The 23,727-nt window shown below is 40.1% G+C and overlaps 1 protein-coding gene across 2 annotated transcripts in view; it reads left to right on the top strand.

Moving 5' to 3' along the window:
* Nucleotides 1–23,727, top strand: part of fsip1 (fibrous sheath interacting protein 1) — a 72,974-nt gene that overhangs the window by 30,381 nt on the left and 18,866 nt on the right. For both annotated transcript variants that reach the window (XM_023802236.2, XM_023802238.2), the window contains one exon: nucleotides 12,200–12,346. In XM_023802236.2, the coding sequence (XP_023658004.1) occupies nucleotides 12,200–12,346 (147 nt within the window). The remainder of the gene's footprint in view (nucleotides 1–12,199; nucleotides 12,347–23,727) is intronic.

Here is a 23,727-nt window from a genome sequence, read left to right as displayed (position 1 = left end):
CCTAAAGAAGCGGCAGGCTGGCCGGTAGCCTGGGTCCACGTGGCAAAATCCAGAAAAGACCCACTGTGTTTCAGCTTTCCAGGATTGCATGCTGTTTTTTTATAAGACCAGTGAGTCAACCTTCTCAGCTCCTGTTTTCCTTGCTCTGTGTCCAACTTCTAGAGGTCAGATTTCAGTGCTTTAGAGCTACAGTGTAATTAGGAAGGAAATGTAACATATGTGATTGAATTTAGTCAACAAGCTGCAATTTCAACAGTGAAAATATTGTTTGTAACATTGTTTGAAAGACCGTCAGTGTTCTGATTTTTTTTTCTATGTTTAAATAAAACAGATCATTGAAGTCTTGCTTGCAGAGTACATTTGCCATATATTTTCTTGGATTTTTAGTGGACCATTGATTAATAATTAGGCCATACAACCATTGTTTTCTGTGTAGGTGACAAAATCCTGTTATGTTGAATGTCCAGCAATGTTTGCAAGCAAACACCCAAGCTTCTGTTTAAATGTGTCATGGTTGAATTGGCACATTACAAATCAGTGTGTAAACACTTAAAAACACAATTTGTAGGGCTGTTTGTGGGATGTCATGAATATATAAAAGAAAGCTGTGATTAGCAAATGGAGTTTTAAGTTCAAATTATTTAATGACATCATCTACAGAGACCAGGCTAAAACAAAAGTCGCATATGACTCTACCTGCAAAACTTCCTTAACCACTCAGTTTAAATCACTTAAAATGTCTACTTATCATTTCTGTGTTTTCTGAAATGAATAAGGGAGAAAAACAGAAAATATACATTTATATTACATTGGGAGTAGGGCTGCGTGATATATTGTTTTAGGGCTGCATGACTGGAAATGCATCACATTTAACAGCATTGCTTTCTGTCTGTTGATGCGATATCATGTAGCCTTAATTGAGAAGTGAGTCTGCTTGTGCTCATCAAACCTAATCTCATAAAGTACTGTGTTGACCCGAATACAAGATGTTTTTTTTTCCTTGAAATATTGAAAAATTGGGGTCCAGACAAAAAAAGAGAATAAATGGCGCCAAATGCGATATTTTGTAATGCGTGTTTTGACTTACCGTAATATAGATTTGCCGTAAGATTTCTTGCGTAAGGGCGAGATTAAAAAAGCGTGAGTCACGCTAGATGCATGGAGAGCCGGCAGCCTTGGCAATGCATGTGTTTAGCGTGTATCCCTGAGTGTCATGGAAATTGTTGGCTTCCCTGTCTGTGCCTCTGCTTGTATTAACCTGATAGTGGCTGTTAACAAAGACAGTAATTCATTAAAAAAAAAAGCGGTCATGTAGTTTATTAATATGGTTCAGCCTTTCTCTGCAAATTTTTACTCTGTGCTTAGTGAGTTGCTTTGTGGCCATGGAAACCTACAATGTACAAGGTATGAACCCAGAGGGAAGCATGATGTGGGCTGATGTCGAAGACGATAAGATCAGCATAGGCCTGTGATGAATTTTGCAATTGCCACTGATTTGATGATTGGAAAGAGGGCTGTTGGGGAGCATAACAAGCACATAAATCTGCTTCCCTTTTTCGATCCCTACAAGAAAACCTCTACTTCTGTATGCAATGTTTTATTTAATTCGCATTAGAATACATAATTGTCTTTTGTTAGTAAGCGTAAATAATCCTTGCTATAGTTTCCTAAAACAATAGTACTGCACTGTTTCATTATAACCTCTGTAACATTTTATTTTTGTTTGAAATGTAAAGAGTTTGTGGTCTTTTAAATTCATTTTTCTTTAAAAATGTGCACCATATTCTTAAGAGAAGCACGTTTTAACCCTGGGACCCATTTCACGTGTTTTCTTCAGCTGCTTGCCTGTCCCTCAGGTCTCCCGTCCCCAAGGCGAGAAGTCTTACCCTATTTATGGTCCATTCTAGCTGCTTTGAAACCTGCAAATTTGTGAAAGGTGTCCAGTTGGAGTATCTATTGGCCATGAGTTCATTGCCTTGGAATGAAGTACCGGAAATCCAGCACTTCCACAGCGCCTGTGTCGGTGTGTGTCGGCATTCCGACTTAAGTTCACAGGTGTCTGATGTGAGGAATGAAGCTGTTACCTCAGGCAGTGTTCCATTCTCTTCCCAGTCCAGGCCCAGTTCCCCCATCCATTTGTCAGGGGCTTCCAGTAGGTCTGGTGCTGTGAGGGTGAAAATGATCTTTTCTGTCTCAGGTGTCATCATTTGATTATTTCCAAAGGCAAAGACATAAATAAACAACTCAGTAGACTGCATGGATGGATGGATGGATGCGTAAGGTTTACCAAATTAAAGAGAGTTTGGTTCAAAGATACTGCAGTCACAATTTTTCCTTTATTAATAGGCAAAATTTGACAAAGACCCTGGACCCCTCATTTATTTTTAATGAGGGATGTATCCACTGGGAGCTTTTCCCATGAAGGCCAGCCACTAGTCAGCATGGAGCCTTGTTACTTGTTTATGTGCAGCCTTTATTTCTTTCCACTGCAAATTAATAAAACCCACACCTGATGTGCTTTCTGCAACTGCAGGTCCGCACAGGGTGTGAAACAGCACTATGCTGTCAGTATTATAATCCATGGCAACGAGACTGTAGGAAATTCCAAGCATTTTTTCATAAGCTGGGCTTTCCCCATGGCTTTAAACCCATTCAGGTACCGCAAAGCACCACACCACAATAAAGGCTTGGGACAGTTTCAACATCAAAATGTCCGTGCGGTATTGCTTTCTGTCTGCTCTCGTTTACTTCAAAGAAGACAAGCATGGAATTGTTTACTACAGTGGTCAAGAAAAGACCACATTGTTTGCAGTCACTGATTTTAGATGAATTACAGTAGATGACTAGTAGATGCTTGGGCCCAATACATGAATGTCTTTCTTGTGTAGCTTGGCTTTCCGATAACATCAATCCATTGGAAATAGTCATTCTACAGGAATTAATTTTTAGATATCCTTAAACTATTTACAGGTATTCTTCAAAACCTTTAAATAAATTGGATATCTTCAGATCATTTGGTGTTATCTTTGGCATGCAGTTAAATCAGTCTTTTAACTCCAGTTAAATTCATCTACATCAGATATGTTTAAACATATCTACAAACCCTGTTTGTACAATTATATGTTAATGACAATATACATAAAGCCAACTGCAGCAGATGGCATTTTGATGCAGTGGAGGAGAGCAGCACTGGCAGCTTTCTGTTAGAAATGAAACAATTCATGATGCGCTGAAACAGTCATTAATCCCATAGACAAGACTGAAACAAAGGCAGTTTTATTCAATTTTTTCAGTTTTATTCCAATGACTTCTGGTAGGATGATGTTCTTTATAAATATAGATTGTTCAAAACAAGGAAAAATAGAGTGCATGCTTAAAATAGTTTAATGCTTCCATAAAAATCCAAATAAAGCATAGAGGAATATGTATAATAAGAGGTCTGTTCATTAAATGCAAAAGGTGGAAGGGCTGTATTCCAAATATTTTAACATTTATGAGTGTTTTATTTGTACTTCTTGCGTTTAAGTTACTGTTACTTCAGTCTCGGCTTGCCAAAACGTATCCGGATGGCTGAAGACTCAACAAAATTTCAGTTGTTTTATTTCAGCTGATCTAACTGCACTTTCTGTATATAATATTACAATTTAGGTGATATAAAGTTGTAAGTTCTGCTACAGGTCATATTGTCAGATGTTTGCAAAATATTAAATTCAATTTAGTTTTATATAGCGCCTTTCACAACAGAGTCGTCCCAAGACGCTTTACGTGGATGTGTTGTGATACATTACAACATCGTTAGAGTAATACAAAACAGCAATAAAAAGAAAGAAATTAAATAAGGAAAGTCAGATGACGACAGAGGAGAGGAACCAAAAACTCTCAAGTAAGGAGGAAAAAAAATCTCTGGGGGTCCACTGGGCTGCCCAACCCCCCTCCCCCGGGCCATACTCCCATTATTGAAACAGAAAATAGTGGACTTGCTTGCTAAAATTAAGGTGTACGCTGTGATTAAGGTCAAAGTCCATCAATGAGTCTTTTATCCATGTTGGCCTGTGTAGACTGGCCAAAGTCCATCAGCGCTTTACCGCCCACTGTCACTTTATATGTGGAACAACAATGAAACCTGCATTCTGTGATCTGAGTGGACGATGCAGCTTGTAAACTTGAAGTAATTCTGTCAGGTGGGAAGGAGCTAGACCTTTAAGTGCCTTCTATGTAAGTAGGAGAATTTGAAGTCAGCTGTAAACCTAACAGGAAGCCAATGCAGGGAACTAAGAACAGGGGTTATGTGTTCAAACTTCCTGCTCCCGGTGACAATTCGAGCTGCTGCACTTTGAATACGCTGCAAGGTATTTAATGTGCAGTGTATGCTTCCAGATAGCAAAGCATTACGGTAATCTAACCTACTGTATACAAAGGCATGTATCAATTTCTCTGTGTCTTGAATAGTAAGAAATCATCGTTGTTTGGCGATGTTGCGTAGCTGTAGGAAGCATACCTTCGATACTGCATCCACATGTGATTTGAATGACACCTAGGTTATGGGCTGAGCTGCTGATGGAAAAGGTCAGCCCTTTGGAATTGAGTGCAGAGATTATAAAATTCCTATCTGGCTCCTATCTGGATTCATTAGTGGCCTGATTTCTGCTACTTTAAATTGATCAGGAACTTCACCTGATGACAGGGATGCATTCATTATGGCAGTTATTGGTCTTGCCAGAACTCCCAGGGATTCTTTAAGAAGCTTAGTGGGGATTGGGTCCAGTGGATAAGTGGTTGGTTTAATCTTAGTTATAATAGTTTTTAGCTCTTGTTCGTTACTTAATTCAAAAACATTAAGGGTATGTTTATGTTCCGTTTGCACTGAAGTTATTTGGGAGCCATCTGAACATGCCTGAAGCCTAATGTTTGTAATTTTATCACTAAAGAAGTTCATAAAATGGCTACTGAAAAAAGGGATATTTCTATTGCCATCAATAAGGTCAGAGTGATAGGCTGAACGCGCCCTATAAAGGGCTTGCTTGTGTTGTTGCAGGCTGTCTGACCAGCCAACTTGAGCACTTCCAAACCCGTGGATTTCCATTTGCTCTCCCGTTTGTAAGAGCGTCTGTGATCATTAAACCATGGGGAGTGTATGGTGGTTTTTACCACTTTATATTTCAAAGGAGCTGTTTCATCTAAAATCCGACTAACCACTATATGAAGTCATGGGTGACTTCATTGACATTTGTACTAGACATGAAGTTCACATTTCTTACTGCATTAATAAATCGTGGGGAATTTCTATCATGTATCCTAATAATCTTCTCTGCCATAGTCAAAGAGGGTGGCTTAATCACGAAGGTGATTATAAAATGGTCAGAGACGGACAGATACATGATGAGCATAAACTCAGTGAGTAATTATCAAGTCTAGTGTATGATTGTGAACATGCCTTGGTCCTGTTACGTGTTGGTGACATTCACCAGAAGGGACAGGAAACTTTTACTGAAGGCATCAGTCTCTATGACTACATGTATATTGAAATCTCCAAGTATTTAGATATTCTCTAAGTTAATAACTAAGTCAGAGAGAAGTTCCTTGAATTCTGTCAGTGGTCTGTATACTATAAGAATATAGATGAGCAGGTCAAACACCATGTGAATTAGCATTGCGCCCAATATTGTAAAACCTTTTATAATCTTGGGTTAAATTTTTAACACTGAGTTAAAAGTAGCTGCCAGGCTGCCCCCACGCCCTGAGCCACGCGGTTTCTGTACGAATCTAAACCCATCAGGTGAGGCTTCAACAAGAGGAATAGTGTCTGTGGGTCTGAGCCAGGTTTCTGTTAGCAAACACAGGTCTGCACCAGTGTCAAACACCATGGCAATGACGAGAAGTGATTTACTTCTGAAAGAGTGAACGTTCAATAGTGCGCATTTTATGCTGGGTTTATGTTGTGGCTCATTCAGTGTTATTAATGGGATTGATATTAAGTTATCCAATCTAAGTCTTGGTCTAATAATACTTACAATATTCTTTCTATGCTCACGCAAATGTTTTTAAATATTAGCTAGATTTAGGGGATGCCGTATGATGGAGCACCTGGGTCCAGGCCGAACATGACCTAAAGGTGGGAGAATAAACAGCCTTCGATTTAAGATGGCAAGGCTGAGGCCTGGGTGCTACTCTCAGGCAAGCAGGCAAAGTACTTGCCATGTTTTGGGAAAACATAAATGATCCCCTCCAGTTAGGATGAAGACCATCCCATTTATAAAAACCAGGCTGTTCTCAGAAAAGGTCCCAATTATCAATAAACTCTGTGTGTGTGTGTGTGTGTGTGTGTGACAGGTTATGGTTAGGGCAGGGTGGGGGTTAAGGTTGTCATAGTTAGCGTTAGCATTTTTCCCATTGAAATGAATGAGCGGTCCCCATAAGGATATGTTTACCCTACATGTGCGTGCGCGTGTGTGTGTGCGCCTGTGTGTGTGCGTGCAAGCGTGATCGTCTGCATGCATGTGTGCCTGCGTGCGGGTATGTGTGGAACCTGAGGAGCTGATCTCTCCCCACTGTATCATCAGTGCAAAACATAAAAATCATCCTCCTGACTGATACTTCTGCAGAAAGTGTTTGTGATGGTGTCTTTATTGGCCTGTTTCTGGCTGTAGATTTTGGCCAGAACCAGGAGGGATAGCCCCTGTCTTACGGCTTATGTGCCCTCAGCGGAACTACTTTCAGTTTTGACTTACTGTGATCTGGCAGAACGTGTGATGTTCCTTCAAATTCCCTGGCTTATTATATTCATTTGGTTATTTACCCTCCAAGCCTTTGGCTTGCTGTCTTTTCCAAAAGGATGTTTTAAATGTCTGTGATTATTTATTTGACTTTATAGAACAAAATATGTGGGCATTCTACCCTCAGCATATGTGGAGGTAATTATAGTAGTTTGACGGCTGGGACGTCTCTAAAAATGTTGACGCTGGCACATAATGCTGGCCTGGTGGTGTCATTCAGGACATTAATACCCGTCCTCCAAATGAGAACATTAGCAACTGCAAAATCATGACAGCAATTATTTTTGTAAAGTGTATTCCGTGATCTAACCTGGAAAATCAAATGGTTCGGTTAAACAGAGAAAGTGTTTTAAGACCTCACAAGTGGCTGTGAAAACCTGAATGAACATGGACCACAGCTGAGTAGGGGGAACACCTAAAGCGGAAGCCACTTTGGCCATTCCAGAATAATTTGTGCACAGTGCAGTTTATATTAAGTCCTCTGGGTACACAGGCATGCATGATTTCCAGTAATTATACATGTTGGTAAGAGGTCTATGTAGCAAGTACTTGTATAAAATAGAACAGCAGTGGCCTAAGGTTGTAATGGGTGGGGTATCATTCACGTCAGTTGTCTCAGCCTGTTTCTTTTGCCATTCCTTAAACTTTTTTTGCATGTAAGTTGCGTTTTGTTTTGACATCGACCTTATTAATGCAAACAGAGGCTGCATCGTATTTAAACATCTATTGTGATGCTGAGTAGGTGTGCAGAATGAGAGTGATTACTAGGGTTTGCCAGATTTCCTGATAACATGAACCACTGAGGGAGCCTTAGTACACCATCAGGAGTGATTCTTCTGACCCAGTATCAAGTTTCACCTATTGCACGTTCCAGGAAAACCAGAATCAGATATGCATTGAAGGGTACGGCCAGAAGGCAAATAGCTTGGGTAGTGATAGCTGTAGCTTATTAAGGTCATAGAACAGCATTTCTCAAACAAATGATTAACAGAAAATGGATAGTTGAATGGCGATGATGGATTTCTGTGCTATGTCTCCGAGTATATAACTCTTTAACAATGAGCTCCTTCGTGAAACAACTACATATTGAGTAATGCTACTTAATCCAGAGATATATGTTTTGGTCAGGCTGCCCTAAATAAGTTATGACATGATCTTTCATGAGCACATTAAAAATATAAATTCAAAAAGCATGTCTTTATATGAGCTCATTGTTAAGACAGAATGAATGTCCTTATATTCATATATTAAATGGTAGGTTCAGAAAATATAGCACATACTTTTAGACAAAAAAAAATGGAATAAATAAAAGGGAAAACAGAGTGTGAAAATCCAGAATAATTTCAATCTATTGGGTATTGAGGGAATTACCCACCAGAGTCAGATGTCTATTTTGAAAACTTTAGGTCTAAAGCTGTAATTGTGGTCAGATAAATGTGTATTTTACGCTGAAAAATGGACTGTTTAGCTTAACTCCATAGCAGTGGATAAGAATAGCAATTTGCTAAATTACATGAAATAATGTCACTGCAGGATGTCCCCGGCCTGCTTGGGCTATTTTGGGTGAAAAGGTTCTGTAGTCAGTCTCCTCGAGCCTGAGTAATCACAGATGGAAGTTGAAAAATCCTTGATATAGAATAAGAAATCCTCAATTATAAAAAGAAATACACCAGTAACGAAAATGGTATATAAAGCATTGAAGTTTTGCTGGTTTCAACTTTAGGGGAAAGTTAGCAGCTGTAAGCAAATGTACGTCTAATTCGACAAGACATAGAAATTCAAATAACCCTCATGCGTATTTCCACTTTTTCCTGGTTCTTTGCATAATGTGTATTTAGTGGTATAAGACATACTAAAATTTGGTTTATGGTTATTTTGCTTTGGTTGTTTCAGCATGTTTACTCAAACATACTATTGTGGATGGATTTTTGGTCAATTTTAAGTGCTTTTTATAGTCGGCACTCTTCGAATGTTCTTCTGAGTGAGTCAGAAGGCTACTTAATAAACAGATTTCAAGAGAAGCTACAAATTAAGGTCTTTTATTGGCATGATCGTTTTTATTCGGTTTTCATTCGGTTTCTTTCCAGATGAAATTCTGCACATTGTTGGTTTTTATAACAAACATTCCCCTTTCAAACTGTCTGACAGAAACCCAAATAGCAGAAGTTTACATTTTTATTTCTGTGGTTAGGCATTGACTGACAAAGAACACACAGCATCTCCGCTGGTGACTGCATTCTTTGCCAGTCGTGTACCTGTACCTGTCAGTGGAGCAACAAATAAGCTAAAAAGTCATGGAAAACATGCAAGATCCTTTGTACCTTGTAACAACACGGATTAAACAAGTGCAATAAGGCAATATGTCTGTCTGTCTTTTACTCATAAGAATATGACTGATAATATCCTAGATTTATACAGTATGTACAAATATATTGATAAGATGACTGGTTTTCACCCAAATGCAATTTTTTTTCCGTTTTGTACAGTAGCTGTAAATGTGACTTGAAGCCTGTACCACAAAGTGAGATTTATTGGTTGGCTAGCTAACTTGACGAATTTAAAGTACCTCAGGTTAAATGGACTACGGGCCCTATGTAGGCCAAGCCCGACGCAAGTGTATTTGCTAGCATGAACCCAACGTATTTGTCATTTTCCTGTCCAGCGCCCATGGCGTTTAAATTGCAGACGTGCGCCGTTGGGCATGTTGGTCTTACAATGAGATGGAGTGAAGTGCATTACTGGCAAATTGCTATTTTTAAGCAGCAGAAAGTGATTGTGCTTTTGTCCAACAAAACCTTGGTCTAAAGTCAATTGCTCAGTATTTCACTGTTATTTTAATGACATGTTATCGAGTTAGTAACATGCACATACACAGGTGTGTGCACAGCTTGTTACAGCTTGTACTTGCTACATACACAGAGGCACGCAGCAGCACACAAACATGCAAATGATTAAAAATAGATCACAATATGAAACATCACTACAGTGCACATTAAAATATTTTACAAAATCTATGTCATAATTGTTAGTCTTAGATTAGCCAGCAAGGCCAAGTATATATCACTGCAGCCGGGAACCGAGTGTCGAGTAGTGGGGCAACTCAACATTGCCCCTCCTAGTCAGCATTGCCCCTCCCACTCAACTCTCGGCTCCCTGCTGCAGCGATATGCCTCTCAGTGGAGCTGCATGAAATTTATGGTATGGCTTTGTTGCAGGTGCATAATGTAAATAATTCCCATTGTGGGAGCTCCCTTGGCAATACTAGCTCAGAACCACCACCCGCAAAGGAAAAAATGCATTTTGTTTGCTTATTTTCGGGTAGAGAATAACGATTAATCTGTAACCTTAACAAATAGGCTATGTTCAACATTTAACAGTTAAAACAGGCTACGTTTTTCACATAATACTGGGCTAGTCATACATGTAGGCATATTTCGTCTATACAACAACATTTGCAATAACAGGTTGTAGATCTGCACAGACAAAATCCACACATTTCTGTGTTGTTTCAGTCTTTAGTGCGGTTAAAACTTTGGATTTGCTTGCACTTGCATTGAAAGTTAGTGTAGTCTGGATGTTCAAAATTGAACACATGTGGCCTTAAAGTGCCAAACTTGAGCCCCGTGCACTTCGTTGCATTCGTCACAACGAGCAAAAGGCAAGTGGTTCTCATTGTGGTCACTTACAGCCAGATATCTGATTCCCCTGTATTTAGTTTGACATTAAGTAGTTGTGTAGTTTTATATTCACTTTTCCATAAGCAGGCAGTTATGTCCTGGGGCATTAATGATCTGTGTGCTGGCTTTGCTCTGCCATCATTAGCATAGGCGCTCATGAGAGTAACAAGGGACTTTTAAAATGCTAACATCCTTTTGAAAGTAACAGGGTAAGCTTGCAGTGTAAAAAAGCAAATTAGGGTTAGTAGCCTGTTTTTCTTTCTATTCACTCATGAACATAAATAATACTTTAATAAAATAATAAAAACATTTTTCAACAATACTTAATTGTTTTGATTATTTTTCCCGCTCCCGCAAACATATGAGTCACTTTCCACCTGCTTCAGCATTCAAAACATGAAAAATTGCAGGCATCTACTTTGGTGGAATCCCGCTCTTTCCGTAGATGATCTTTCACTTTACGCAAGAGCAGATGTGTTTTGCAACCTGGCAAATCCGCCATTATAATAGCAATCCACCAAGGTGTAAGGGGATAACACTCTGAATTATAGGATGTTTCACCCCAGACCCACTGAGGAAGAATTATGAGACTTAGTGCAGCCATTTTGGACCATGTGCCTGGCTCAGCGACTATTTTTCTGCCGTTAAACTAGCAAAAGTGGGTTGGCCACGCCCTAAAAGAACTTGCACCAAGCGCTTCTAATTGTGTGCTTTAGGTCGTTAAAATAGAGCCCTTTATCAAGTCATGTCAAGTCAAGTCAGGTGGGACTTCATTGTTTTGCCATCCATACACTGCGGTATAAGATGGTATACAGTGGTATAAGATGGTATACAGTGGTATAAGATGTCCTTCCCTCTGGACCACGATGCAACATAAGACACATGGGGGGCTGTATGTACACAATTACAGGGCTAAAGTGCAGATTAATGCACAGTGCACATGATACAACAGGAGGGGAGACACACAGTATATACATGAATAGAGTGTACCTAATATACCAGTTGGAATGCAGCGGCTGTATCTTCATTGACTTATTTAGCCCAGGCCAACAAGCTATCTTGCTACACCCAAAATTCCAGCTCGGTGATACAGGCCCCAGGTGTGTTGAAGGACTTGTTTACATCATACTCCATGAACTGTAAAATGTTATCATGATAACTGTCATGAATGGAGAGTGTGTGTGTGGTTGTTTGCAGTGGAGAGGTGTTGATGAAACTCAGATGCCTGTTTTTTTTTATTTTCTTGTTCATTTTTCCTGTTGAGCAATATGACGAGATATCATGATTAGTACAAAGGCTTTGTGCAGCATTTCCAGCAGGGAGTCCCTCACAACCTAAGCACTTTTTTCCATTGACCTAATTTCACCATTTGTGTTGGAAGTCCAACAATGTCCTTTGATTGTGCTTGGATACTATAATGTTAGAGACATTCTAACTTCCACTGAGAAATAATTCTGGGTTAGGGCCAGACAATTACATATTTTTTCTTCCAGATATTATTGAGTGCTGTTTTCTTCGGACTTTTATAGTGTCTCATTTTATTTTATTTTCTTGGTTCACTTTTTGATATGCAACACAAGGGAAAACTCAATTAAGTGGCTTGTTAGGGCACTTTTTTTTAATTCACAAGTGATGAGTGGGACTAAAAGGTTTCCCTTTTGCCAGGTAATGAACAATAAATCTTTCCACACCTGTGTCCGATTTGTAGTGCAATGGCCATGAGAATCGGCACTGTCTGCTTTGTGTCAGGGCCGGGGGGCTGGACGGAGCCATGGAGACGAGCAGCTGCCGGGAGAGAAGGTCCTCCAGGACATAAGGGAGACGCGCGGGCAGGAGGTGCGCCTGAAGGAGATTGAGGAGCAACTGGAACGCCTGGGTCACGAGCAGGAGAGCACAGTGAGTTCAGACTGGCTTTTGTAAGACTTCTCCCTGGCTACAGTACCAACCCCTTGGCTTATGTTGGCTCCTTTTCCATATTGTTGATAACCCAATTATACCATACATTCAACATCATCTTCATTTTTAGGCATCTTGATTTGTTCTTTCCTGCTGTGAGAAAAAGTATTACGTCTTGCCTAGGAAGGGTAAATCATGACATCTTGGAAAACATATGAAAAAAAAACAAAGAATATCTAAGTCTGTCTGTGGATATTTGCATGTCTGTTTGCATGTGTTTTTAGTACAGGCAATGTCTGTAAGCTGTTTAATATACACCATGCATGTTTGATGGCCTTGTCTATCAGAAACGAAACTGTTCGTAATTATAGCCTTCAGTGGAGGTTTAAATTTATGAGTTTGAACCATAAACACTTGGGAGATGACCAAACTCTAGAAGGAACCCAACAGCTGCTCAATCAGGTTTTGAGAATCAGAGAAAAACGCATTCTTTTCACGTGGAATAAGCCTTTTGGCTGTTGGCCATGCTTAGTAACACTGTTTGTCAGTTCTTCTGTGAGAAGCAGAAAACCTACACAGCAAGCTCATCACTTACCATCTCCAATCTCCAGGAGAGTGGCCTGTCCACTACGATTTCTCCTCCTTTCGATGTGAAGGCTTTCTGCAATGGGCTATACCTCATTTCAAGCTTTTTATTGCAATTTCAGCATTTTATTGTTTTAAACCTGAAGTCAGTTTTTATTACTTTATTGGAAATAACATGGAATACTGCAGTAAATAACTTATGTAAACCCATGTGTGAGACAATACAGATAAATCATAAGATATGGTATGAGCAACTTTTACTGAATCTGGGAGACTAGTGTGGAAAGTGGAGAGTGGGGTTTTAAAATCTGGAAAATCCTAGCAGAATAATGTGCTCATTGTAGGAAAAAAATCAACAACTTTGTTTTGCAGGCCATTTTTTTTATTTTACTAGAATGCTAAAAATTAGGACTGTTACATGGCCGAGTGGCTCTCCCATTTTACCCTGCAAGCTCTTTAGTTCTGTTGGTGACCCCTGTGCACACATCTTCTGCAGCAGTTAAAAGCCTGTCCCAATTCCTCCTCAAATTCCTCCACCTCAGTGTCCCTTGGCAACCATTCAGCTCATTCTCGTTGTGCGAGATCCCATGACAATACTGACTCAGAACTGCCATGATTCCCAAAGCCCCCGTTGCTACGCATCAAGCACAAGCACGTCTTTGGGACAAAGGGTGATGGATTTGTTTTCTGCATCCACTGACGTTTGTGACTTTAATTTAGTGTGCAGCAAGATATCAGCAACGTAGAATTCCAAGATTTTGCCATGTCATTGTTCACAGCGCATTCTCTTACAAACTCTGTACAATGGGTCCAAAGAAATACCTGCTTCATCACCACCTACTTATATACATGTGTTCACAATGGACACCTCCTCTCGATGGACAAACCTCACACTATAGTCAGACACATTCACAACAAAAGGCATGCTGTTCTTCCTCCTTTCTGTTTGTTTTTACCCGCTTCTTGCAGCCATTTCCTTGTACTTGAAAGCAGTTGTTTAAAAGAAAAACTCATTAATCTTGCCAAATTACAATCAAATGTCCAGTACTTGATAAGGGAATGCTTGTTTTCTGTTCTCTCTTAATGTGGCTTGACACAATTTCATTGTCATTACAGTTAAATCAGTTCGTCCGTCTTAAATAAACACTTGCACAATAATTTGCTGGTAAAAGCTTTTTGTAAATACGCTGATGTCACACTTACATTTGGTTTTAAGCTCCTTGTTTGCATTGATATTGATTATCATTTCACCTCCTCTGCATCACAGGTAATTTGGGGGCAACTGCCTATTCTGCCTATAGCTAGATCTGGCTCTCTTGATTATTCCTCTTCCAGTATACCTCTACCTAGAGAGGACCTGAATAACTGGCTCACCAGCAAGTTGGATGTTGTCATATATCAGCTAGTTTGTCTGTGCTATAGAAAGGCACGGAAGTACTATTAAATATTCTGATAAATAACAAGGTGATTTGGTACAGGGGTGACACAGTGCTGCAGTTGTCCTGTCACCTCATGCTTCTAGGACCTGAATTCAAGTCCCTACCCGGTTTCCATGTATGTGAAGTCTATATGTTCCTCCCGTGTCATTGTGGGGTTTTCCCTAGGTACTCCAGCTTCCCCCCCGCCACCATCCCCCCCCCCGTCCAAAAAACATGCGAAGGTTAACTGGATTTGCCAAATTGCCCATAGGTGTGCATGTGTGAGTGCCCCCTTGAATGGCTTGGCACCCCATCCAGGGTTGTTTCCTGCCCTGCTCCCGTAGCCTCTGCGATAGGCTCAAATCCCCTGTGAACCCTGAACAGGACAAGCAGTTTCAGAAGATGGATGGATAATTTGTTACAATACTTTGTAAAACAAGGAGCTAATGGGTATGTATTTCAGAGGTTAATTAGTTGTAAGAGATATACAGCCCATTTATAATCCAAGGTACAGCGATTTCCAAATACTTCAGGCCAGACATGCACATACTGCACGTCTGGCCTAAAGAAATTCAGTGTCTTGCGTACTCTGTCACCATCTTGTGATTTTCTTTGCTGGAACTCTTTCAGATGAATATAACTGAAAATTGCGCAGAATAAATCACTGAGGTTTCAGCTTTGAAAAAGCAAATTAATTGTGCCACTCATCCTTGAAGCCTTGCCTGTGGTTGAATTTAACTGGATAAGATGAATAGAGTGTGGTGGCAATTCCCTGGGTTTCTCCATGCTGTTTTTACAATCTGATCCAAAAGGCATAGAAGGGGTGAGTAATTTCCTGAACGCAACCTAGATTTAACCCCAACCAAAACAAAATGAAACTGTCATTGCTCAGGCAGATTTGTCATGTTGCAGAACAGAGGCAGCCTCACAAAGGCCGTGACATGGGCCATTGGGGCCTGCTGGCAGAGTTCAGCATCACCCTGGAATCACACTGGAAAACATGCACGTTTAATATTTATTTTATTGATTGCAATTAATGAGTGATCTCAAGTGCAACAGTGTGGTTGGGGTAAAGAAGAGAAAATGCTCCCATGCACGTACACTAGCCACAGACGTCACTATCGGGGAGAGTGCCACCTGGCTTTAGTCTCCTAACTTGCATGAAAGGCTCATTGGTGAGACTGGACACTGCATGGCGGGAAGAGGCGGAGACTGGAGCAGGGAGGGAGCGGACTGCCTGTTTACACTGTCATGACCGATGGAATATGATAATGTTGGGTGTGTCGCTGCGCATCAGCTCCCCTTGGCCTGTTCTGATATCCCCACCAAACATCTGCTCACTGTCAGAGCCAAGACCCAGAACAACCATGTCAGCTACTCCTTTGTTCTGTGGTTTCAGAGTGTTCACACCGTCTGCCGCAGGGATGCAGGGATCCCCATCTGCACAGTAACTGTAAAGCTTCAAGAATTTCACAGCCGCTGCACAGATAAGCGCGTATGTGTCTGTTTGAGAGGGTCTCTCAGCATGTCCGGCTGGTGTCTCACTTTTGCTAAAGGTTTAACTGCACATACTTAAATGTGCTGTTAGGAGCTCATCGTGACACATGTGTCCCAGTCATTGTGTCCCTTTCAGCGGCCGACATGTGAAACTCGACACATTACGTTCTGACAGCATTGACCAGCAACTATAGGGGGGCCTTTCACCGGCACAGCAGCAGAGCGTCAACACTGGCAGGAATCTCTTCCCCTCCCCCCAACTGGCCTGGATCAAGCTCAGTCTCAACACAGACACTGTCAACACGTGCTAGCGGCCGGATTCGTGGGTAGCCGTGCTTAGTGATGGGCTGGGATTCCTCACATGACTGCCTAACTTAACTCCAGGGACAATAACTCCCTCCTTTCAGAATGGCACTCACAGGCAATCTCCCCACCCCCAATTTCCAATGGATTTAGAGAAATCGAAGAAAACGAACACGCCCGTGACCACGGTGGATTTTCAGAGCTGTTTAGTGCATACTGATAATGCCTGGTAACTAAGACATTAATATTCGCTGCTTTTATTCGCTCAGTTAAGAATACTTCTTTATTATTTGCCATTATTTATTGCCGCCATACTTTCAGATGATGTGCTGAATTGGTAGTATGACATCCCCTTAGACTGTAGGTTTCATGTGACTGCATCAAAATATTTTTTTTTCACCATAACGACAGCCTTGCATTATGTATCTTGAAGGAAGTCCCACATCATGCACCAGTTCTCATTGAGTAATGCAAGACAGTGTAACAGTTGCTTAAAAGGGAAAAAAAACAGACTGAAATACTAAATCCCTGGTACTAATTTAAACCTCATTACTGAATAGAAATGCTATTTTAGGGCGTAATTTAGAACACACATATCCATTTTCTTATATATAAACTACACACTTTCACTTGATTTTCAAAACGTCAGGGCCTCGATTGTAAACAATTACGCATTAGTGTAAGTATACATTGATTAACTATGACTGTAAACATGTTCTGGGTTTATTGTTTCTCCTTTAATTTATAACTTAAACTTCCTCCTTGTAACTTTTGATTACCTAATCTCACGATATGGTAAGCAATGTTTGGGTTAGCTTTAAGGGAAAAGATACTATCAGTTTGATCCACAAAGCCTGCTTTGCTAAATGTACATATATTAAGACATGTTTGAAAAACAAGTACAAGGCATAAAGGACTATAGTCCTAAATAATAATTCTAATCTATTTAATGGCATACGGGGCCAAAGGGGTGTAAAATTTAATAAGTGAAACAAGGTTAAATAAGCGTTTTTAGGGTCCGTAAGCCTGTAAGGTATAGTAAGCAGTATAAGGATTATTAAATATTGCAAAGTCCAGTTGGCGCTAAATGAACACAAAGCTGAGGGTTTTGCAACAGTAGTCAAAGGCCCAAGATACCAGGACAGTTCTGCTCTGTAGTCAGTGCTATTTTTAATTACTTAACACTGAGAGGTGATTCGAGTTTGTATCACCGATGAGTTCTTGGGTCTTTTGTGTACCTGTTTTTCTTATTAATGCAATAAATGTATTGATAATCACATTAAGCATCGATGGCACCTAATGATGGATTGTGACCAGACCACAGAAGCTCTGCGCGGTGCTTTCACTTCACTGCATCCTTTATGCTGAGGCCTTTTTTAACCTCTAAATGATTGATTCATCGGCCCAGCTTTGAATCGTACTCGGTGAAAAGACGTGAATAATGCAGTTGAACATAGGCTTCAGGCCTTTGTGGAGTATGCATTTTCTTTTAAAGCTGACAGTTCCCATTGGTGTTTACTGTATAAGTTTTAATGATAATTGGCAGAGTGGACAGCTGCACAGGGCATGCCTTTCTGGGGCAGTGTGTAAGTAATTCTGTGAATAAGGTGGATGCATTGATTAAATTCAGCTACATATAACCGCACATTTAAACTGCCCTACGCTGATGCAGGATGGAACGCCTGGTTCACACAGCCAGCTCGGCGCTTCATTTGACTCTAAATGGGTCCTAGACATTGGAGAAAGTAAACACACTGTGCCTATCCTAGCCTAATCCGTGTGACCTATGGCTGCTTCATGCTGGTCTCCTTGCAGCCTGGTTACTGGGTCGGCAGGTCCTGGCTGAATTTTACTGTCCTTTCAGGCCAATTTGCATGCTAATTGCTGTGACTGAGGGTCATAATCACCTGGTGCTGCCAGTATCAGTGTCCCTCTTTTCGAGTTCTGCTGACAGTCTTGTGATCCACTGAATTCCTTTGCCTTGCTGGCCCCCTCCCTGCTCCACTGATGCTGTAAAAGTGACAATTCTCCTGCAGAATGAATGACAAGCTCTTACAGCACCAACTCTCACAGCACCACTTCTGTAACCCGTTCATTAATAAACTTATCGATTTATGCTGCATTTAGGAAAGTTAGGCAGAGGAAAAGCACAAACAACTGAAATGCTTGCAAGCTTTTTAATTAGCTGGATTTAGTTTTGTCTGGCCTTCTGGATGTTTCTCTCCCCAGAGACACTGCAGCTGAGGACAGCAGAGGAGATTAAAGGATTCACCCGCTGTCTGTTTGATTGCTTTCTGAAAATTAACGTTGCTGTGTATTCTAACTACGCCAGGCAAAGCATGCAGGTATATCCCACAAGTTCCTTTAAGTTCCTTTAAGTTCCTAGGTTGTTCATGTTTTCCGTAAACATGAATAATTGGCAGGAAGGCACATTGTTCAAATACACTGATGAGACAAAACATTATGACAGCAACCCCATATGTAGCAGGGCTCAATGCCCCATGTGTCAAAACACTTTACCCCTGTAATTATCTGCCATATGCCCCACTGTAGCCCTTCTGCTGGTTTGTACCAGACTTCTTGCATCGACAAACCCTGGCCATCCAGCACCCTGTCAGAGGTTCATGGTTGTTCCCTCCTCGGACCCCTCTCAGTAGGTGATCACCATGGCTGACCATGAGCACCATGCAACCTTTGACCCAGTCATCTGACCATAATGATTTGATTCGTGATCAAAGTCACTCAGATCTTTATTCCTGCCCAATTCTTCTGCATTCCACATTTTAATTACAAGTACCAAATGTTAGCTTACCATTTAATATACCCCAGACCTTGTTATCTTGTTTTTACAAGATACTCTGCATTATTCGCTTCAAGTGGGGGTGGTCATAATGTTTTGGCTCATTGCTGTATATGATGATGTTGCTTTCAAGTACTGCTGAGAATTATGGTTTTGTTTACTTACAAAGTGGTGCGTCTATGGCCTGCCACTGGCACCCAGAGTTCATTATCTGGGATAAAGTCCATGATAGATAGTAGCATACTACCAGTACAGTAGTAGCCAGCATACTTGATGTCCTCTTAATTCATTGTCCTAGGTTGAGCAAGACCTCATGCAGCCAAACCTTTATTTATATTTGGTATGAAAATCACAATCAATAATTTCTTATTATGTACTAGCAGTTAGTATTCAAGTTGTATATTGCTGTGGGTATGCAGAACGATTATTGAGTTTTGCTGGACAATTTGGGGCAAAGTTAATGTATAATGAAAAATTTCTTTCTATTTGGCATTATTGGATTGTTTTAAAGGATCTTAGATTCTGCTGTGAACAATTGTGGCTTGGCTAAATCTCTTTCATGCGTCATAGCTTTGAAGACAAAGCTCAGTTGGAATGCTGATCAAACTCACTGTTCACTGCCTGACCACTGATAAACTTCCGAAACTCTTGAACACTCTTGTGCCAGTTGAAGGCGCACGGCCATACTCCTTCGGCAAAAACCTTAGAAGAATGACCATCTCTATTCCACTTAGGGGCCCGCAGGGTGGTAAGGCATCACTTACAAATTTAATTTAGTCAAGATTATCTCAATTTACTGCAGCTTGCCCCAGTAAGGAAGGAGGAGAAGCCTCCTGGATTTTGCATACATGACTGGAAAGTCAAACAAGCTCTAAGCTGGAGAATAATGCAACATCACAACAGTATGCCCGTGACTGGGGGCTTGCTTGAAACAGAGCTGCTGAAAGGCCTTGTGTGCTGTCTGAGCTCCTGTTTTGGCTGCTAACTACCACTTGTCCTGCTCTTCAAGGAGGGTAATAGGTAGAGTGCAAAGGCAGGTGGGTTATGTGAGTGACTTTAATTATTATCGCTAGGTGATGCTTCGATCCAAAAGGACTCATTCAGACATATGGCAGAAAAGCTCCTCTTGGGACTTCAACTAGCACAGGTTGTATAGATTTCCGCTTTTAATGACCATATTCCCTGTATGGACACATGTTGGGTCTCTTGGTGGTGATTATTTGAGGGTAGTGATGTTATCTTTAGCACTGCACTGCTAGTAATTTTCTTTGTGGTGCAGTGGTGATATGGACAGTCTGGCATCTTTTTCAGGCCATCTGGGCATCAGTAATATCCTTAGTCCTTTTAAAGCAAACGGGAAAACTGAAATGTGGCCCGCTTACTGAATGCTCGAAGCATTTTGTGACGCTGCATTGCTCTTTTGTTTCCACACTCAAGTCTCCATAACATTATTCACAATTCTCTAACCTTGGGTTCCGGGTTGGTTTCAGGAACGGAGGAAAGCGGAAAGTCGGTCTACACATGCCTAACCCTCCTTGCAGATTTTCCTCAGACATACTGCATTGAAGTATTACAACTTATTCGTTTAAACTTTAGACTTTCACAATAAGGGACAATAATATAGGAGTGAAAGTAAGGTAATGAAATGAGCTGCAGAATGTTCCAGACATGATATAAATAGATAAATATTCGGTTCTGTTTAATATCGTGAATATCCGCCTGTGGTGTTCATTTATTTTTAATCATGAAATACGCTGGAATGTCCCAGTTTCTGTTCTGCAACCACAAAAATCAGGAAAGAGTTGGGACATATGTTAAGTCAAGTGAAAACAGTCATTTATAAATACTTTGACCTGTATTACTTTGAAAACAATACAATAACACATTATTTGATGTTTTACCTCCAATTTTATTAGGTTTTTTTTTTGTCCCCTCTAAGATAAACATTTAAATTTTGAATCTTGCAACATACTTTTAAAAAAAAAATGTTGGGACAGTAAAGCATTTACCACTTTGTAATATGGCCCTTTCTTTTGATTGATGATGGACAGAGAGATGATACTTTATTAATCCAGAAAGATATTTAGGCATCCAGTAGCTCAAAAACACAATGACAGACACAATAATACATGCAATAATAGAATAAAACAAAAGGACAGCAGATGTACTGTAGCGAATGTGCCTGTGGTGCAGTGCAGAGGTCCTTGAAGACGCTATACAGGTCAAAGTGATAATGTGTGCATGGATAAGAATAATTACCACTATACATTATATCCTCCTGGGACACGAGGAAAAAAGTGTCCTTCAATTTTAGGTTATTTGTCTTTGGAGGAAATAAGACAACTTATAAGACAATTAAGATTTTTTCAAATTTATTTTTATTTTTAATTTCACAGCATGTCCTCTTTAGTGTACAACAGGAATAAATATGTTTCCTTACATGAGTGAAAAGATAGATGCAAAAGCAAAATGTCCACTACAATGGACATAAATGAATGGGTGGGGTCTCAGGAGGATATATATGATGTTTAGGGACTGAAGACACCAAGTGATAAAGTGTTTCGGGTGTAATTTTGTCCCATTCTTCCTGTAAACAAGTTTAGTTAAGGTGTGCAACAGCACTGGGTCTTCGTTGTCTTCATTGTGCATCGCTGGTTCTTGATGCAGAACCATCTGGTGCATTGGCAATCATGGTTATTTTGCCTAGGCTTGCATCCTCAAACTTTACTCACTGTTCCACGAGCTTGCTACACAAGTTCCTCCAAAATATTTTAATTACATTATGCATCGTAGATGGTGCAATATCCAAATTCTTCCCTATCTTTCGTTAAAGAACATTGTTTGTATACATTTCAAGGATTTTCTCACACATCTGTTGGCGATCCTCAGCCCATTTCTGCTCCTAAAGGGATGCTGCTTTTGTACAAATCATGATTACAATCATCTGTTGACATCATCTGTTTCAAATCATATCATTAATTACTTTACAACTTTTTTTGGAATTTGTTGCAGACCTGAATGGCAGGAAGGAATGTATATTTACAAATGAAACAAAGCTGATCAGGCAAAACATTAAATATCTTGTGTTCGTACTGTCTTCGACGAAATGCAAGTCAAAGTTAATTTAGAAATCACAGCTTTCATTTATCTGCATTCTCTATACTGCCACAACAATTTTTCTGATTTGGGGTTGAAAAAGCCAATTATTGCTAATGTTAATCATTGACTAAATACCATGTCTAAGATGCAGAACTAGCCTGGAAAAAATATATTTTCGCAGTTTACCACAGAAACTGCAAATAGTCTCATAGCTGCTTTTAGGGAACTAATCTAACCAATCTGACCATTATAAGCTGGTGGAACCTTTTAAACATGCTAAGTGGTATAATTGCACTTCTCTTAAGTCATGTGGAACAGAAGCTAAAAATAATGAAGAGGCAGAGATATATTTGGCAATTTTGGTTGGAGTTCGTGACACTTTCTTGAGTTTATAAGTGTGTTTACAGAGCATACCCTTTTGCTTGCACTTGTTTGAGTCTTTAATTAAGTCACCTATAGGCTTACTTAGTAGAGTTCATTCCTCGTGAGATGTGACAACGTTCCCTGTAAGAAAGAAAACCATCACAGCAGAGACAATAAATAGGTTTCAGGATGGAGGCTGGTGTTTTCTTCAGTGGTTTCTGCTGATTCATCACTCCAACCCCATAAAGCCAAAAGCTGTGAGAAACGATATCCATGACACTCACGTTCATTACATCAAGCTGTGTCTGTTTTAAGTGAATGGTCCTTCTTAGGAAAAAATTGAGCTATGAATGGCACATGTTTTGAAGATACAGACGAATTGAAGAGCTGCTGGAAGTTCTTTATATAGCAAAGGCAGGAGCAGAAGTACTATCCCGTGAGGGTGGTACAAAAAAAATCCAGTTTTAAAACCATGAAATTGTGAAAATGCACAAACGTGTTAAATTCTTAGCTAATAAATTACAGAAATATGTAATATAATTATTTTAGACAGACTCAGTGCCTTCTGAGATGGACAGCTCCAATTCTTTTTGTTTTGTGTATTGTATTCCACAATACACAAGGACAGTGTATTTTGGAAGCAAAAAATCAAATAATGGAAAGGTTGTAGCACTGAGAAAATAAATCACTCTGAACATACCCATTTTCTAATGTCGTCTATTTTATTTATCAGAAATCTCGGCTTTCCTAAACACCTGCATACACATGTTTTGCTCGTCTGCGCAGCCTGAACCTATGCATAAACAGAAATTCTGACGCAGGTATGTGGCTGGGTGTCTGTAGGCGAGTACTGGAGACACACGGTGCTCTTTAGCTTGCCTAACCTCTGCCGGTGTCACTTTGCGAAGACTGATGAGTCTCGCACTCTGGTGAGAACCAAGAAGCTGACTTTTATTTCCTGTTTTTCAAGGTGAACTTGACGTGCTTTGCACAATAACCTTTCTTTATATATATCTGCAGCCTTGCATTAGCCTAATCAGTGTTTCACTCAGCAGTGTTTAATGGTGAGAAATCTAATTGGAGAATTTCTGTGTCAAAATTCCACAAAATGGAAATGGTAATTAACTATAGATTCACCAAGCAATACTACATCTTTGTCTGAAGATAAATTATTCTTGTTCCAAACAGAGGACTTTGAACTTTGCAAACTCACAGTTTAATGACAGTGTTTGTGCCCTTTCAATGAATTGGGACTGTATTCCAATTTGCAGTCTTTCTTTTCACTTTTGGGGTTGATTATTAAACTGACTTGATCT

The sequence above is a fragment of the Paramormyrops kingsleyae genome, chromosome 14 (genome assembly GCF_048594095.1).
Source record: "Paramormyrops kingsleyae isolate MSU_618 chromosome 14, PKINGS_0.4, whole genome shotgun sequence".
Classification (NCBI taxonomy): Eukaryota; Metazoa; Chordata; class Actinopteri; order Osteoglossiformes; family Mormyridae; genus Paramormyrops; species Paramormyrops kingsleyae.
This window is presented reverse-complemented; position numbering and strand designations above follow the sequence as displayed.